Below are 17,504 nucleotides of genomic sequence, written 5' to 3'. Positions count from 1 at the left end.
TTCATTAAATAATTTTTGGTTGTACAAATAAAAAAACTGCATATGGGTTAACTGAATCCCATATTTACTTTATGATCCTTGAATTTGTGTTGCGGCATGCCTTTAGTCAAGGATCTATGCGATCACCCAATTCAGTTTGCGTGATTAATGACCACTTATCACGCCTTTTTATGGCTAAATACTTAATGTCGGTATGCTAGCTTCGACCAGTACTCTTAGAGTTATTAGCCATAAATATTGTAGCTGAATTTATCGCAAAATTTTCTTAATGGCCTAATGAAACTGTAATTCTGAACTCTAGGCCTACTATGAAACTCTATAATACATCATACGAGATGTATCCTCAAAACAATAAATGAATGTGACTTCTATAGTGGAAATAACAATCAAGATTCTCTACAATATAACTTACTGGTAATCTTAAGGACGTAATAAAATATTGATTTACGTGAATCAATACAACCAGTGAAGTACATTAGAATCTAATTGGTTAACTATATTTCCAGATGGTCAATTCATCTTAACAAAATATGTATGAATATAATTTTTTTTTTTTAGTATCTTAAAGACACCTCATCACTTTGTATGAAGAATAAAGTGGTCTTAACTTTAGTTATTCTGATACTGCTTAACGATCCTGAAACAAATGTAATGCAAAGTCTTATTCAGACTCTTAGGCATACATTAGGCTTCTAAAATAGAAGCGAATGAATGTTCTTAATTTATTCTCACTCCAGATCATTTTTCAGATGCTGGTTCGAGTTGAATTTATCACACTTAAAGATAAAAGTTATATCAGATGAATAATACATAATTTTATTTAATCAGAGATGCTGTGGCTACTCTCTAATTAATTAAAATTATATATATTATTTATATTCCTTATCTCAAAATAATAATTTGAGATATGAATTATTTTAACTTATATAGAAAACTTTTATCATCATTTGCAAGTAACATATTGTCTACGTATAAAACAAATATTACTCCCACTAACCTTCTGGTATATAATTATTTCAATAATTCTCTTTTCAAACCTAAAGGAAAAGATGATATAATACCAATTTGTGAGATGTTTGTTTTAATCTACAGGTAGACACCTTAAGCTTGCATATGTTCACCACTATTAGAGGAAAAATTTATGGCAGTCTGTATACATTCTCCTCTAGTTCACTGTTTGGAACTGATTAATGAATTGAAACGAGCAACAAATGCCAAGGTCTATAATAGAATCATTTATAAAAACAAGTGAGAATGTAAATCTCCTTTGTTATTGATTCTTAGTTCAAAATAAACTTCTTAGCAATGAATATTCTTTTATATCTTTATGTTTCTCAATGTTGCCTAATGAATATTATTGGTGAAAAAACTTATGCTTAATTAATGTTCTCCACCCCATTAGGCAACTTTACTAAAGATAAACTTTATTAATCGCTCTTTAAGATATTTATTTCTTCATTCATGGCATGTTGTACTACAACTTCAATTCTTTATCATTCTATAATTTAATTTATGTCTCAAATTAATATTGTAGTTGAACTCTTATTGTACAAAATGTAATCACTAGAAAACATTGATCTTATTGTTCTAATAAGTCATCTTAAGGATGGACCAACAAACTCTTAAAAGAGCAAATGGTTCAATATGCATGTTATTTTAGAAATTATAAGCAATTACTAAATAACATAACTTATTAGAATTTTATCAATGACTTGTAGACTATTAATGATTAGTTATGAATTCTCAATAACCATTAACCTTAAGGGTTGTTGTACTAAATCATAATTAATCTAATACTTGAGGTGGAAGTTTGAGAAAATATGAATGATCTTTCTCGGAAACTAGGTTCCTAGATTGATCACTCCCACTGATCAAGTCAATTCTTAATTCCACAATTCTAGTGTTGTGAGATGGATAATAAAATATGTAACCCTTAAACCTTATAGCTTTTCAAATGAAATATGCTCATTTATTGTTTAGGGCCCAGATCTTTTCTTTGACAATTGTACTCTAACTATATATGGGCATTTATAAAATGTGTACATGTCATCAAGTCGGTTTTCAACCTTATCACAACTCAAAATATATTTGAGAAACAACTTTGGTTAGAACACGATTCGATATGTACACCCCATTGTTGAGTATCAATAGACAAAGATTTAGGAAAGATTGGAGTTTGCTATGTAGGCTCCACCCCATGTCCAAAAAATGCTTAGTTTCTTAAATCTGTTACACACTATAATTTGGGTGTACCAAGCATATGTATCGGGCAATGAACCCATGCTTTTAAAGAAACTTTACAAATAGACTGGGAGTTTATCCATACTCACGAATTTTAATGTAGTATTCTCCATTTTATATTTGATCTCACTATCTTAATATGCAAAATGCACAATTTCTCTACTTAAGATTTAAATGTCTTTGAAACATATAAATCTATACTTTTGTAGAAAAATTATTTATGTGAGTAATCGTTAAAAAGGAGATGCAAAATTTGAGTCCATGTCTTCAAAATTAATTGACTTGTATGATTTCTAATATGATAGAATTCTAGTATGCACCGATTTTAACTTGTTGGAATACATATTCTTAATGAAATTCACACAAGTTCTAAATAAAGTTAGTAAAATCAAGTGTAATGAATATCCCCACCATTTACTAATATTTATTCTATTTATGGAGATATGTTCCATAATCTTTGGTGCTATAATGTAGAAGAATTCTTATTAATAACACATTTCTTATTGTCAGATTGAACTTGCATATCTTTATGAGTGACATCATTTGTAGTAAAGACCTCTAAATGTGTCTAAATCAAGTTTCAATAGAATCTTGGAACATAAAGGTCTTTGCCAATTTTAAAATAAAGCCACTACTATATTGCTTGTTCCTTAAACTTCTAAATGTGAGAACTTATCTTGTCTGTGGATAAGATTTGCTCACAGTTACTAACTTTCTTAGGTTTATTTGTAAACCTTGCAAGAAATTATGAATGTGGAATAACAATCTAAAATAATCCACTATGTGTTAATAATCACATTAACTATATTAGAATGAATTCATACACAATAAATTAAAATTTATTGGTGATAATAAAGTGTGATTTATTTTTCTTAATTATACAGTAAAAACTGTATATGCTAGATGAAGTTATCAGAATAAATTTTGAAAATTTCTACTGTTATGGAAGAAATTTTCTACTAGTATGGAAGAAATTTATGAATAGTGATGTAATAAAATTACATATATAGTTTTGAGGTTCAAATGAATCATGTTTTTACCAATGAATAAACATGCTTAAATATGAAATCTTATTAAACAAAAATTACCTGTGGGCTAAATTTTTAATTTAATAAGATTAGATTTAGATGTAGATTATGATAGATTTACACAATTTATGAAAAACTTAAAGTTTAATATTTCTATCTCAATGAAAGGTATGAAACACTTAATTATTTATAAATGTTTCAAAATTTTATACTTTATGATAAAATTATTAAATTAAATCTACATAATTTCCTGTGGGATAAATTAAGAGAATTTAATTTAACATATTAATCATGTGAATATAATAAAATCCATGTAGGGTAAGATTATTATGTTCACATAATTCATGTCCATTATGTGATCTTAATCCACTTAATATATATAATTTTATATAATTAAGGATGCTGTGGCTACTCTCTAATTATTTAAAATTATGTGGTTCACTAGACACCAAAGTATAAACTGAAGATTAAAATTTTACTAAATCCAAAATTGCCTGTGGGCTAAATTTTAAATTTAATAAAATTAGATGAACTTTATGATAGATTTAATTAAACAATTAGTTTTGGAAAATGAAGGTTTATTATCTATCTTTAATTAAATTTGTGATAACACTATTAAATTAAATCCCCATAACTCCCTGTGGGGTAAATTAAGAGAACTTAATTTAACATATTATCCTAATTAATTATACAAATATAATAAAATCCCTGTGGGGTAAAATTATTATACCTATATAATTAATTACAAGTTATGTCTATTAAGGTGAATTTTAATTAATATATAATTTTATACAAATAAGGATGCTGTGGCTACTCCCTAATTATATAAAATTATATTTTCACTTTGACATTAGGTATTGGGCTCTACCTAAAAGTAATTTCGTTATTAACATAGTAGACAATCACTGAGATTAATGCTCCTAGTGTGGTCGTCCGAAGATCATTAAAAACCGTTCTAGATATGAGCATTTGTCCCAAATTCATGTTTTCTTATGTCAAACCACAAAGTTACTTACATTTTATTCATATTTTATTCATTTTAGGAAGTTTTATGAATATTTTATGAATAATTTTATGAAGTTTTATGAAACTTAATGTGCTATATAAAATATTCAACCTATCTTAATGTTTGAATATTTCTAAATATATCTAGCACTATAAAAAGAATTTATGTATAGCATTTAAATCATACAAATCAAAATTAATTGTATTAAAAATAAATTTTCCAAATAAATACAAATTAAAACAATTATTGTATGATAATAAATTAAATGCTTAATTCCATGATATGTAATTAATTATGCATTTATAACCATATAATATCTTAAATATTTGTACTAATAATTAGTTTGTATAAATAAGGTAAATATACAAATTAGTACAATTAATTATATGAAATAAATTAAATGCAAAATTAAAGAATATACTTAATGGCAGATTATCAATTAATTTAATCAATCAATTACTTAATTGGTAAATAAATATAATAATTGCGCACTTAATTGTAGAATAATTAAATATTCACATTCTTAAAATATCACAATTATTGTAATTACATGTAAAAATAAAGCATGTAATTAATTTACCAAATTAAAAACTTTCCATAATAATTTATTACTAAATAACATATAATATATGAAGATATATGTTAAATAAGAATGGAAAGTTTAAATAAATGTAATTTAATTGACTAAATAAACAAAAATAAGGAAATAAAGTAAAATTTCAAAAATAAATCAAAATAATAAAAAATTTGGAATTTTCTTAAATTTTTCTTAATTTTCCTTTTTTTTTTTTGAAAAAACTGCCCTGAAAAACAACACCGACGACTAAAATTCATGAAATCAATTCAAAAATGATCTAAATGAATAAATTAAGAGATCCATATTGATTTCAAGCATCAAAAAATACGTAAAATGTAGACTTTAATTTCATAAATATTCTTTCGGGTCCGATCGTGTTCTTAAGAGAATTTTTCAGTTTTCAGATGGTTTTCAAATCCTTTTCATTCATAAAATAGATCTAAAATATTATATGAATATAATAATAAGTAGAGGATTCGAAATAAATACCAAAAAATGAAAACGAAAAAATTACAGACCGAAAAATAAAACCTTCATGTATATATATACTCGTATACAATGTATATACTGCATAAAATCATCATTAATGTATGGAAGATAATATTACATACAATTTTATGCAATAAAAATATGAAAGCATTGAGTATTATATATAAACATATATACATGAAAAATTATATGTATATACATAGTATATGAATATAAATATGAATGTCTGTATACATATGAACATATAGATTATGAAATATGAATATAAAAGTGTATATATATAAATATGAATATATATACGTAAATGAAAAGAAAATATATATATATATAAAATATATATATATAAACAAAAACTAATACTGTATACATATATATACATATATACTTGCATATACATATTAAACCATATAAATATCATACAAATATAAAATAGAATATGATAATTAATTATATGGAAAGAAATCAATGAATAAATGAATAATAATATGAAAGTATACTGAGAAATATATATATTATACGGTATAAATGAATGTATATAATATATATATATATATGAACGTAAATATGAAGATGAATATATATATGTATATATAAAAAATAAATTGAGTATGAATATATATATATAATCGGGATTATATAATATAAAAGTATATATAAAATATATATAATTTATATTATAAATGAAGAACCCCGTAAATGTATATATATATATATATGAAACTCAAAAAAAAAAAAAAATCAAGGCAGAGATATATAATCCGCTCTGATACCAACTGTTAGACAATTTATATGTATAAACTGAAATATATGTATGTGTATATAAAATGCAGAATTAAACAAATATATACACTATATAACTTAAGGATCGAAATACCTCCAGCCATTGATTCTTGAGCTTCAAACCCACATAAGATTTGATCTGCAAGGGAAACTGGTTGATGTGGGTAATCGGGCTTCCTCGCTCTCTCAACTCTCTTTAGATGGATTTTGCTGTTATAAACAGAATGAGTGAGGAGCTCGGGGACTGAGACCCTATATTTATAGGTGAGATACTCCATCAGTATCTGTGCCACATTAATTGTCAAAATATTTTGACAATTAATTCAGGAAATCAAATCAGGTAATGAATATAGAAATCTGACCATATATAGAATATTACGTAATTGATTCTGTCCAGATTCAATGAATATAAAATATTCATTTATCAGAAAATCAATTATTTATTTATTTCCTTAAATAGAAAATCATTTCCTTAATTAGAAAATAATTTCCATAAATAAAATATTCTAATAGCTAATCCATATGCAACTTCATTGGCCATTTGACGTACTTGGATTATGGACACTCCAAGAAAATTGGACATCAAACTTGTTAAATCCTCTAACAAAAAACTAAGTTCATTGAGGAAAGAAAAGTAATTTTGAAAACGCATTAACAACCACTAAACAACATGATTCAACAAAGTGTAAAGAAAAGACCATTCATGAAAGTCCAATCCAATGCTACAAGTTAGTCAAACATTCTGCCTAAATAATTAAACAAACAACCTAAAAAAAAATCATCAAAAATAACATGAGCACCCTATAAAAGAAAAGTGAAAAATATAACATTAACAACATGCCGAGGACAACCACACAATGAAATAACATTAGTTTGCTTAATATAAATTTATATATATTAATTATAAAAATTTGTATATTAGTAAAAATTGAATTATATATAGTTTGTTTAAATAATTAAACACTTTGCCAACAAACATTTATGAAAACAGGTACTTTGATAGAAGCTGAGACGAGAGGAAAAAGAGAGTTGAAACTTATGAATCATAAAGAGACTTATGTAATGAACTCTCCAAATTTTTTATTGAAGTTATTTCCACCTGGAGTTGGGTGGGGTGGTACTTACCAAGTGAGATGCCTTGAAACTGGTCTGGAAGCAGAGTTAACTATTGGAGGAAGATCATTTGTAGGACTAAGAGGAACTCCTAAATCTATTATAGGAAAGATCTTTCATTCCTCTTCCAAGAATGAGCCCCTTTTTGATATCAATGGCCACTGGGATAGGTACGTAATTAACTCAATATATAGGGTATCACTGTATAAAATAGTAGTGATTATTATTTATAGTATTTTTGGTATATGGTCAAGTTGCAACTCTGTTTATATATATTTTTCACATGACAAATATAATATAATATAGGAGACCTAAAATAAATTTTAAGAAATTATGGGTAATTAAAGATTTTTTTTTTTTTTTAATGAATATTCATAAGTTTTATTATACTTCAAATTCTGTTACCAAACATGATAGCAGCTTAGTTGGGAAATTCCTCATACTAAAATTACATTCAGGATATAAACTAGAAGCTCTTGCAAAAGCATGAGCCACTACGTTTGCTGAACGCTTAATAAAATAAAAAGAAATATTTTTTTAGTTCTGCAAGCAATTATTTACAATCCTTGATAATCAAACCCAACAAAGAAAGCATTTCAAAACAGTTCCGCAAAACTTGCACAACGATCAAACAATCTGTCTCCAGTACAACTTGATTCCACCCTTGATTTTTAATCCAACTCAAAGTCTCTCGGAATCCAATAGCCTCAGCTATTTCCGGCCGAACCACTCCATTATAGCACCCTAAATATCAAAACAAGCGCATGTGTATCAAGCTGTTTGATTTTTTTTAGCACCCTAAATTATTTAGGTTATCTTGAAAATTTATGAATGATTCCTTGTCATTAATCTTATGTCTTCTTCATATAAAAAAATGACGCCACAATTTATTCATTTATCGAAGATACTAAAATTTCTTATAGATTGTGAAAATATATGAACAAATTTTCATATATATATATATATATATATAAATCTAGTTATAGTAGGGTTATATTATTGAAAATTATAATTTTTTTTATTTTTTTCCTATCTTAATTGTCAACATTTATAAGTTCCATCTAAAAATTAGTTTTAGTTAGCTAAGTATCCTGGTTCAATATTCGTAAATATATTTCTATGCAAACACCATATATACTAAAAATAGTATCCATTTTGCTCACCAATCTTTAGTTACTAGACTACAAGTGATATTTTCTTAAATGTCTATTGTTGGATTTTAAATTGAGTAATGGGATCTTAAGAGGCTTGTTGTCAGCCGCTTAAAATGAAAAGACACTTGAGATTCAAAAATATAAGTAAAAAAAGTTGTGATATAAACAAGACTTGCAAGATTAACAACAAAAATAACTTCCATTTTTAAGGGATATTAAATTATTGTTTCTCCGGTGATTTTTATGTGGGTTGTTATATGAATTTTGGTTGTGATTTAGATTTCTCTGTTAGTTGCAATAGAAATTTATATGTGAAATTCCGTAAAAATGCAAAAGAAAAAAAAAAAATTATTTTGAACTATATAAAAAAAAAACCCTTAATGTAATTATTAAAAATAATTTATATTATATTTACTCTTGATGCAGAAGTGTCACACTCAAGGATCTTAAAAGTGGTGAAGTAAATATTTTATATAACGCAAAAAAAGCAATTTCAGGACTTAAAACTCCCATTGTTAAGGATTTAAAGGTACTATATATAAATCATACTATAAAATAAATTACTTAAAATAGTTGTTGAAATATGGTTACAATTTGCTAATACAACATAAACTTTCACCCTTGGCATGTCAGCTTATTTTTTGCTCAAGTTACATAGATCAATAACTTAGCACTAACTAACTATAAATAATTTTCAAATTAATTGTTGTTCATTCTTGTCAGGGAAAATGAGAATGTGTATTGTATTTCCTCAAGAAGGCCAATACAGTACAGAGGTCTTATATAGAAGACAAAACAGAGGACCCTAAAATGAAAAATACAACTGTAAAGTAAAGGGAATACAACAAGCATAACAAACTTAGTTAACAAATGCAATTACTGTTTAACATCCCCCCTCAAACTCATTGGGTCGGGGAGGATAGTGAGTTTGGTATGAAGCTCCTGAAAACGAGAGATGACCAAAACATTGGTCAAACAGTCTACACGTTGATCAGAGAAGGGAGTGAAGGCAAGAGACAGGGATTGTCGTTGAACAAGTTCACAAATAAAAGGTAGTGAATTTCAACGTGTTTGGTTCGAGCATGGAGAATCGGGTTGGAGGCACCATTGGCAAGAGCTCGTTATTCAGATTCGATGCTTTAGTGGGAGAAGACTTTCTATTTTGAAAAGGATCACAAGATTAGATTCAAACCAAGAAAAATGCAGTAAGCATTAATGCTTTTCCGGTGATCAGGGCAAGACGTCCAATCCGCACCAGTAAAGCAAATTAAGGTTGAAAGTATTGTCTAATCAAATCAATAAGCATAGGTGGACTAACCCTTTGAGATAGCACAAGACTCTCTTAGTAGTTTCAAGATGAGTGGTAGTAGGAGAGTGCATGAAGTGACAAAGTTTGTTAATGGGGAAGGTAATATCGGGATGGGTAAAGGTATAGTATTGGAGGACACCTGCAATATTCAATGGAATCTATTAGGGGAGAACCATCATGGAGGGAGAGGGGAGTGAGAGATAGAGGTGTATTGACTAGTTTGGAATCCAACAGATCTATTTTGGTTAATAAGTCTCGTATGTATTTAATCTGAGACATGTCGAGTCTGGATGGAAAGCGGAGGATTTGGATGCCAAGAAAAAAATGTAAGGAGCCTAGATCCTTGACCACAAATTTGGAATGCAAGTAGCACAACAAGGACTGAATAATGGTAGAAGAAGAGCCCAAGACGGTGATATCATCGATATAAACCAAGAGGATCAACATGGTGCAACCTGACTTCTAAATAAACATGGATGTATTAGCTTTTGAAGCATGAAAACCTCATTCTAGAAGAGCAGTACTAAGCTTGAAAAGCCATGCCTATGGAGATTAGTTTAAACCATAAAGTGACTTTGACAACTTACACACATGGTGAGGGAATTTGGGATCAACAAAGCCTTGGGGTAGTATCAAGTAAACTATCTCAATCAAGTCTTTGTGGAGAAAATCATTTTGAATATCAATCTGTTGGATGGGACAGTGAAAAGAGATAACTAAAGATAACACCAATCGTATAGTAGTGTGTTTGATGACATGACTTAAAGTCTCATGGAAATCAAAACCCAGAGTCTGATGAAACCCTTTAGTAACAAAGCAAGCCTTGCAGCGATCTACCAAACCATCAAAACTAAGTTTAATACAGTATACCTATTTGTAGCCAATGACTTTGGAGCTAGGAAGAAGGAGAACCAATGTCCAAGTACGTTGGGAACGTAAAGCAACAAAATCATTATCCATAGCATGCAATAATACTGGATCAATGGAAGCCTCTTCAAAAGAGGAGGGTACAATCGGGGTACCTGCAGCCACACTATAAAATAACAAGGGCTTATGAATGTCCACTTTAGCATGAGTAACCATAGGATGTAAGTTAACAATGGTAGTTGACCATGTAACTCTACTACTAAAGGAATAGAGGAGGAATAGTTTGAAGGAGGCATAGTGTTGTTAGAAGATGGAGATTTGAAAGAGGAGACTGTGTGAGGAGTGGAAGAAGTAGCTAACAATGGAGAGTGAATAGAAGTATTAGGGATTGGAGTAGGGGACAAAGAGGGAGATTTGACAGTGGTAGTAAAGTTTAGAGAAGGAAAAGGCAATGAATTAATTATAGTGTGGGGAAAATTAATGGGTGGGGAAATAGAAGATGAGGAGGCAAAATGAAACATATTTTCATTAAAAATAACATGAAGAGTAATGTAAATGCGACATGTGAATGAGTGAAGACACAATTAACTCTTGGTTTTGATGATGTGGCTGAGGATGACGCATGGGGAAGAGAAGATCAAGTTTATGGGCATTAAGGGGCGCAAGAAAGGAAAACACTCAGCCAAAAATATGAAAAATGAGTATAAGAGGGAAGTTCGTCATACAAAACCTGAAATGGGCTATGAGACTTAAGGACACAAGTGGGAAAACGATTTATAAGATAAATTGCTATGGAGAAAGCATATAGCCAGAAGTTAAGGGGCATGGAATTATGAACTAAAAGGGTGAGACCTGTGTCAAAAATATGAAGATTTTTGCTTTGAACACGACCATTTTGTTGTGGAGTTTGAGGGAAAGAAATATCATGAAGAATGCCATGAGAGTGGACGAAAGTTGAAACGGAACAAAACTCCCCACCCTAGTATGAGCGGGTTCATTTAATTTACCGTTAAATTGAGTGAAAATCATGGGTTTAAAAGTAAGAAAAGTTTGGAATACTTCATCTTTTTTTTTGAATAAATAAAACCAAGTAAAACGAGAAGAATCATCAATGAACAATTCAAAATAACAAACACCAGAAATTGTAGTAACCGGGGAAGGACCCCTAAGATAACAATGTATTAGTTCAAAAGAAAATTGAGCATGAGATACAAAATTAGGAGAAGCAAGACGGTGTGAATTTACAAATTGACAAGACAAACCAACAATACTATAGTAATATTTTTTTGAAAAAGAAAAATTACACCACGAAGCAACATTAACACACGGTTTCACTAGCGGGATGACCTAAGAGGAAATGCCACAAGTGAACATTGGTTTTGGAAGATAGTAGAAGCTAGACAGAGGATGTTGAAGATGAAGGCTACAAGGAGGATGGAGAAACATAATAGATCCCTTAATCAAGAAGATCAGTGAGAAGGAGTTAGTGGCTGACTTAGTGTATGACATAGAAACAATAAGGATAAAACTGGACATAAGCATCATTATCTTGACAGAGCTTAGAGAAACTGAGAAATTTTTTTGAAAAGGAAGGAGAACGGTAAACTTGACACAATGTGAGGAAAGAATCATTACCAAGTAAAGTTCGATAATCTACATTAGAGATAGGAGAAAACATACCATTAACAATAGTTATTTTATCGCCTCCATGATATGGATGGGAAGCTCTCAAAAGGTTAAAATCGGGAGTGTAGTGGTGGGAGGCACCCAAATCCATCACCACTTAGGGTCATGAATTGAAGAGGAAGTATAAGGGCTTAGGGATGTGGCAGATGGTGAGGGTTGCGGTTGGTATGAAGAGAAAATAGGAGAGAAGGCAGGTAAAGACGTTTGATGTGTGAGATAGGCATCAAACTGTTTGTAAGGTGGTTGTGGAGGAATGAACAGAAGATTTTTGTGATGATAGAAATAGGGTGTTGTGTGGCTTAGTTTGAAGAAAATTTGGAATTCAGGTCTATAAGGGGGCCAACGGTGAGGTGGTGCTAGAGAAGGTTGGTGACTCCAGTTCAGAGTAGTAGGTCAAGATTGAGGTGGAGCACGAGGGTAAGAAGGTCAGTTTTGCAAGGGGTTAAAAAATGTATTAGGAGGTTTGGGTGCGTTTATAGGAATGGATTTTGGGTGTTAAGGAATTTAAAATAACTTGTAGGGAGCAAAGAGTAGTGGTTGTATTTTGCTTGTCTAAACATGCATCATAGCTAAGCAATAATGATTAATCTCTTCTATTAGGGGTTTTTTAGATTCGGTGAAGATTGGAGAAACAAAGGCATTATATTTTGGACTTAACCCATTGAAGAGATAGGTTAAATGGTGAAGTAAGAAACAAAGGCATCATTCCATTCTTTAGATTTGAGAGCCTCCTCATTGCAACTAGGTACACCAAGGCTCGGGTTCCATTTGGTTTTACCAAGGTAGACTTTAGGTTTAAAGATCCCAGCCTTGGCACGGGTCACAATGGGGTGAGATGAAACTGGTTGTTGCACTACTAGTTCAACAGGTTCTTGTTCCTGCATTTCTTGTTCAACAGCTGGTGCAGATAAACTTTCAGAATAATTAGTGTGTGCTACAAATATCAATGTGTTCATTACCTTCAGTTGTATTGTTGGTTGATGCTGCTTCCAGGGAACTTTGAGAGTGAGAGGTTGCACCATCAGGACTAAAATCAGTAGGGAATGAAGTGTTTTCAGCACCAAAAGGGTGCAAATTAGGTAGCTCAGACCATTGAGGATAGTGAACAACAGTTTACTGTTCAGCAGCATAAGTGTTTAGGAAACCACTCCTAGAAAGGAATTCTGTTTTCATTGAAAATTACATTTCTAGATATGTAAATCCTCCTTGTTGAACTTAGGCATTTGTAGCCTTTGTGAGACTCACTATAGCCAAGATTCACAAATTTTAGTGAGTGAAATTGAAACTTTTGTGTTTGATAGGGTCTTATACAAGGAAAACAAGCAGCCCCAAACACTTTTAGGAAGGAATAGTCTAGTTTGGTGTTAAGTAGGACTTCAAGTGGTGATTTTTGATTCAAAACAGGTGTAGGTAACCTATTAATTAGGTACACAGCTGTTTGGAAAGCATCAACCCAATACTTGAGTGGCATATGAGCTTGAGCCAAGAGTGTTAATCCCATTTCAACTATGTGCCTATGCTTCCTCTCAGGTCTACCATTTTGAGCTGAAGTGTGAGGACAAGGATGAGTGAAATTGATGCCATGTTCAAGGGTAATATCAGTAAAAGATTGGTACCCACCACCCCAATCTATTCTGATAGTTTTAATGGTCGTTCCAAATTGGTTTTCAGCAAGTGCTTTAAAGTGTGTGAAAGCAGCGAGTGCATCAGATTTGGATTAGAGTGGGTAAATCAAAACATATCTACTAAAATCATCAACAAAATGAATGTAAAATTTGTAGTTTGTGTTTGACATGATGGGGGCTAGACCCCAAAGATCTGTATGCACCAGATCAAGAACTTTAGAGGCACAGTTTGCTGAATTTTTAAAGGGAAGGGCATGGGATTTCCCATACTGACACGCATCACAGAAATGATAATTTTCATTGCTTGAAGGATTAACATTAACATTGACATTCTTTAGGACTTGTTTCAACACTCTACTAGACGGATGTCCAAGTCTTCTATGCCACATATCACTAACAGAAATTGAATGCTCATTGACAACAGGTTGAGCTACACTTTCATTTTGCAAAATAGAAACACCAGTGAACATACTATACTGATTTTGATTGTTTTTGACAGAGAGAATAGAATGATGATGGTTGGACTTTGAAACTGGTGGTTGAAGCTGATACAACCCATTTTTAAGTGTCCCTTGAAGCAGCACCCTCCTTGTTGCCTTGTCCTTCACAAAACAAGAATTAGAGTGAAATTCAATGAACACATTGTTATCAGTAGTTAGTTTAGACACACTAATTAAATTCTTAGCAATTTTAGGGACAAGTAGCAGCTGTTTTAAAACCAAATCACTAGCAGTGTTGGTTTTTAATTTATAGCTGCCAATGTGAGATATAGTCACTTGACTACCATCTCCAACAGTTAGATGATCCTTACCACCATGCATACTCCATTTTTTGATTGACATTGTTTGATGAGGAAGTGACATGGTTGCTGGCTCCACTGTCAGTATACCATTGATCAGTATCCACGATTTTAGATGAGGCTATGAATGAACTGTGACTGCCTCCACTTTGCTGGTTTTGCTTTGTTTTAGGGTCATGTCCAATGTAAGATTCATCGTATCTATTGTAGTAGATTATAGCTGAATGACCATACCTGCAACAAACTTGGCAGGTTGGTTTTGAGTTGTTGGACCTTCCTATTCCGCGACCTTGGTAACCTCCTCTATTGTTGGATGAACCACCACGGTTTCCAAAGTAACCACCATGATTTCCTCTTCCTCGATTCGGATTTGTTGTTGATTCCCAAGTATGTTGGCTGCTGCTAGATTTGCTGAAGGTCTAGTACAAATCCCAGATGTGCCATTGCCTTTGTTGTTCCCTCCTACAGCATGAAGTCTCTCGAATTTGCTATCAAAACTCAGTAGCATATCATGTGTTTCCTGCCATGAAATGTTAGATCTAGCCTCAATTTGAACAACAATAGCAAGATATTGAGCATCCAAACCAGAGGTCACATTGGAAATAAGATGTGCTTCTGGGTAGGGATCTCTAGCAAGGGCAAGGCTGTCTAACCACATTTTCTTCTGTCTGAGGTATTCGACCATGGGAGTTGTTCCTTTTCTTGTTGTATGAATCAATGTTCTGGTGTCGTCGATTTTTGCTCGAGAGTGAGCCCCAAAGAGATTTTCTAGGGCACTCCACAAAGTAGCAGATGAGGCACAACCCATGACCTCGGTAGCCAAAGATTCAGTCATTGAGCTATAAATCCAGCCCATGAGCAGCTGGTCACTGAAAATCTAGTGCTCATAGTCGGGGTTAAGACAAACTTTAGGTTTTTCATCAGTTGAGGTTGGTGCTGGTATGAACTCCGGTGGACAGGGGCGACTGCCATTGATGAAACCATCGAGTCTGTTACACAGTGTGTAGTTGTTGCGATCGAGTTTGAGAGAGAATTGTTGGTTTAGGGTATTAAAGGGTTGAGTGAAGTTGTGAGTGTAGGTATTAGAGCTGCTACCATTTCCAGTAACAACTCCATGATTACTCTGGTTAGGATTGGTAGGGTGGAGGGGAGTCTGAGAGTTGCCTGTAGACATTGGCGAAGGCCGGATTGGCTCTGATACCAAGTTAAGTTTTAGAGAAAAATGCAGCAATGGATTTCTCAGCTCAATTTGAGATTGAGGCAAACTTTTCATTAAATAGGCATTTCCAATACAATGGGAATCAATACAATAGTGACAAGTGTCATACACAGAAAACAATGCATAACCGTAAAAGGAAAGAATATTCCCTTAGCAATGATTGCATAATAACAACCTGTCAGCTTCAAGGAATTAAGCCATGCTGCAGTAGAGTGTAGAGAAAACAGAGTGCACCCTCACATACTCACTCATGGTTTCTAACAATCACATCAACAGTCTTGCTTCACAAGTATAATTAATTAATTAATTAATTCGATTTTAATTATTGTACATGACTTTTGTTGTATTATTTGCTTTAGGGAGTGTGGCAAAGTGAATCTGGTGTGGTTTGGAGGGAGGTGAGCCAATGTATCATGGAAAAGAATTGGGCAAAAGCTGGAGAAGCAAAGAAAGATATTGAGGAAAATCAAAGAATGCTTATGAAAGAAAGAAAATCCAAGTCTGAAACATGGGTTCCTAAATATTTTAGTGTCTCCTATAGCAAGGAAAATGGATGGGACTGCTCACCTTTGCAAAAGACTATCCCACCTGCTCCTATTGTTGTCCCATTGAACAATTAAATATATCATGATAGAAGTAATGTATCTTGTATTGTAACCTACACTGACATATCTCATGTGGTTTCGATTTGATCTTGCTATAATTAAAAAGTATTAAAAATAATATGTGTTTCTTATGTTGAGACTGATTCAATACGATGATTATGTTGTATAATACGATTTGTTGTAAAACACTTAACGATATCACTTATGTAGAAGTGAAAATATGTGAATTTTTGTTATGGCATTTTGAAATGTACTTTTTTAACCTCTAAAGTCGCACAATGAGGTATCTAAGGTTGAGATTAGTTAAATAATTATTATATGTTTAAAATAAAAAATTATTACTTGAAAAATATAAATTAACACTATATTTATAAAAATACCTTTATACACATTATATACATATATAAATAAATTTAAAAACCCTAAAATTAATATATATATATATATCTAAATTATTAATAACCCTAAAAAAAATCAAAAATCTTAAACACTAATATATTGCATCTGGTATTTACTTTCAATGGTCAAAATTATAAATTATATTATTTAGATACACATAATAATAATCTCACCTAATAACTAACAATATTTTTCTTTTAATTTTTATTTGTATCACTTTTAAATAACGTAGAAAAAACTAGCATAAAATTTAGTATACGTGCCTCGCACGTAGCTTTTTGCTAGTATATATATCTCAAAAATTATTAATAACCCTTAAAAAAATCTAAAATTAAAATAAAATGAAATAAATAATGAATAATAAAATATATATACCACAGAAATAAATTTAAATATTCTCATATACACAAACTATATCTCAAAAATTATTAATAACCCTAAAAAAAATATAAAATTAAAACAAAAAGAAACAAATAATGAATAATAAAATATATATACCAAAGAAATAAATTTAAATATACCCATATACACAAACTAACAAATATATACACAAAATTAACATATATATAAATAGATTTAAAACATAAGAACTATATATATATCTAAA

At 30.9% G+C, this 17,504-nt stretch overlaps 1 protein-coding gene across 1 annotated transcript in view; it reads left to right on the top strand.

The window, feature by feature from the left end:
• LOC115694999 (oxysterol-binding protein-related protein 4C) overlaps positions 1–16,737 on the top strand; it is a 75,724-nt gene extending 58,987 nt beyond the window's left edge. The window contains exons 5-7 of the mRNA XM_061117297.1: positions 7,113–7,404; positions 8,815–8,917; positions 16,253–16,737. Coding sequence (XP_060973280.1) covers positions 7,113–7,404; positions 8,815–8,917; positions 16,253–16,513 — 656 coding nt within the window. The 3' untranslated portion in view covers positions 16,514–16,737. The remainder of the gene's footprint in view (positions 1–7,112; positions 7,405–8,814; positions 8,918–16,252) is intronic.
• The last annotated feature ends 767 nt before the right edge of the window (positions 16,738–17,504 follow it).

The sequence above is a fragment of the Cannabis sativa genome, chromosome 6 (genome assembly GCF_029168945.1).
Source record: "Cannabis sativa cultivar Pink pepper isolate KNU-18-1 chromosome 6, ASM2916894v1, whole genome shotgun sequence".
Lineage (NCBI taxonomy): Eukaryota > Viridiplantae > Streptophyta > Magnoliopsida > Rosales > Cannabaceae > Cannabis > Cannabis sativa.
The sequence above is the reverse complement of the archived record's forward strand: the minus strand, read 5'-3'. Positions and strand labels throughout refer to the sequence as shown.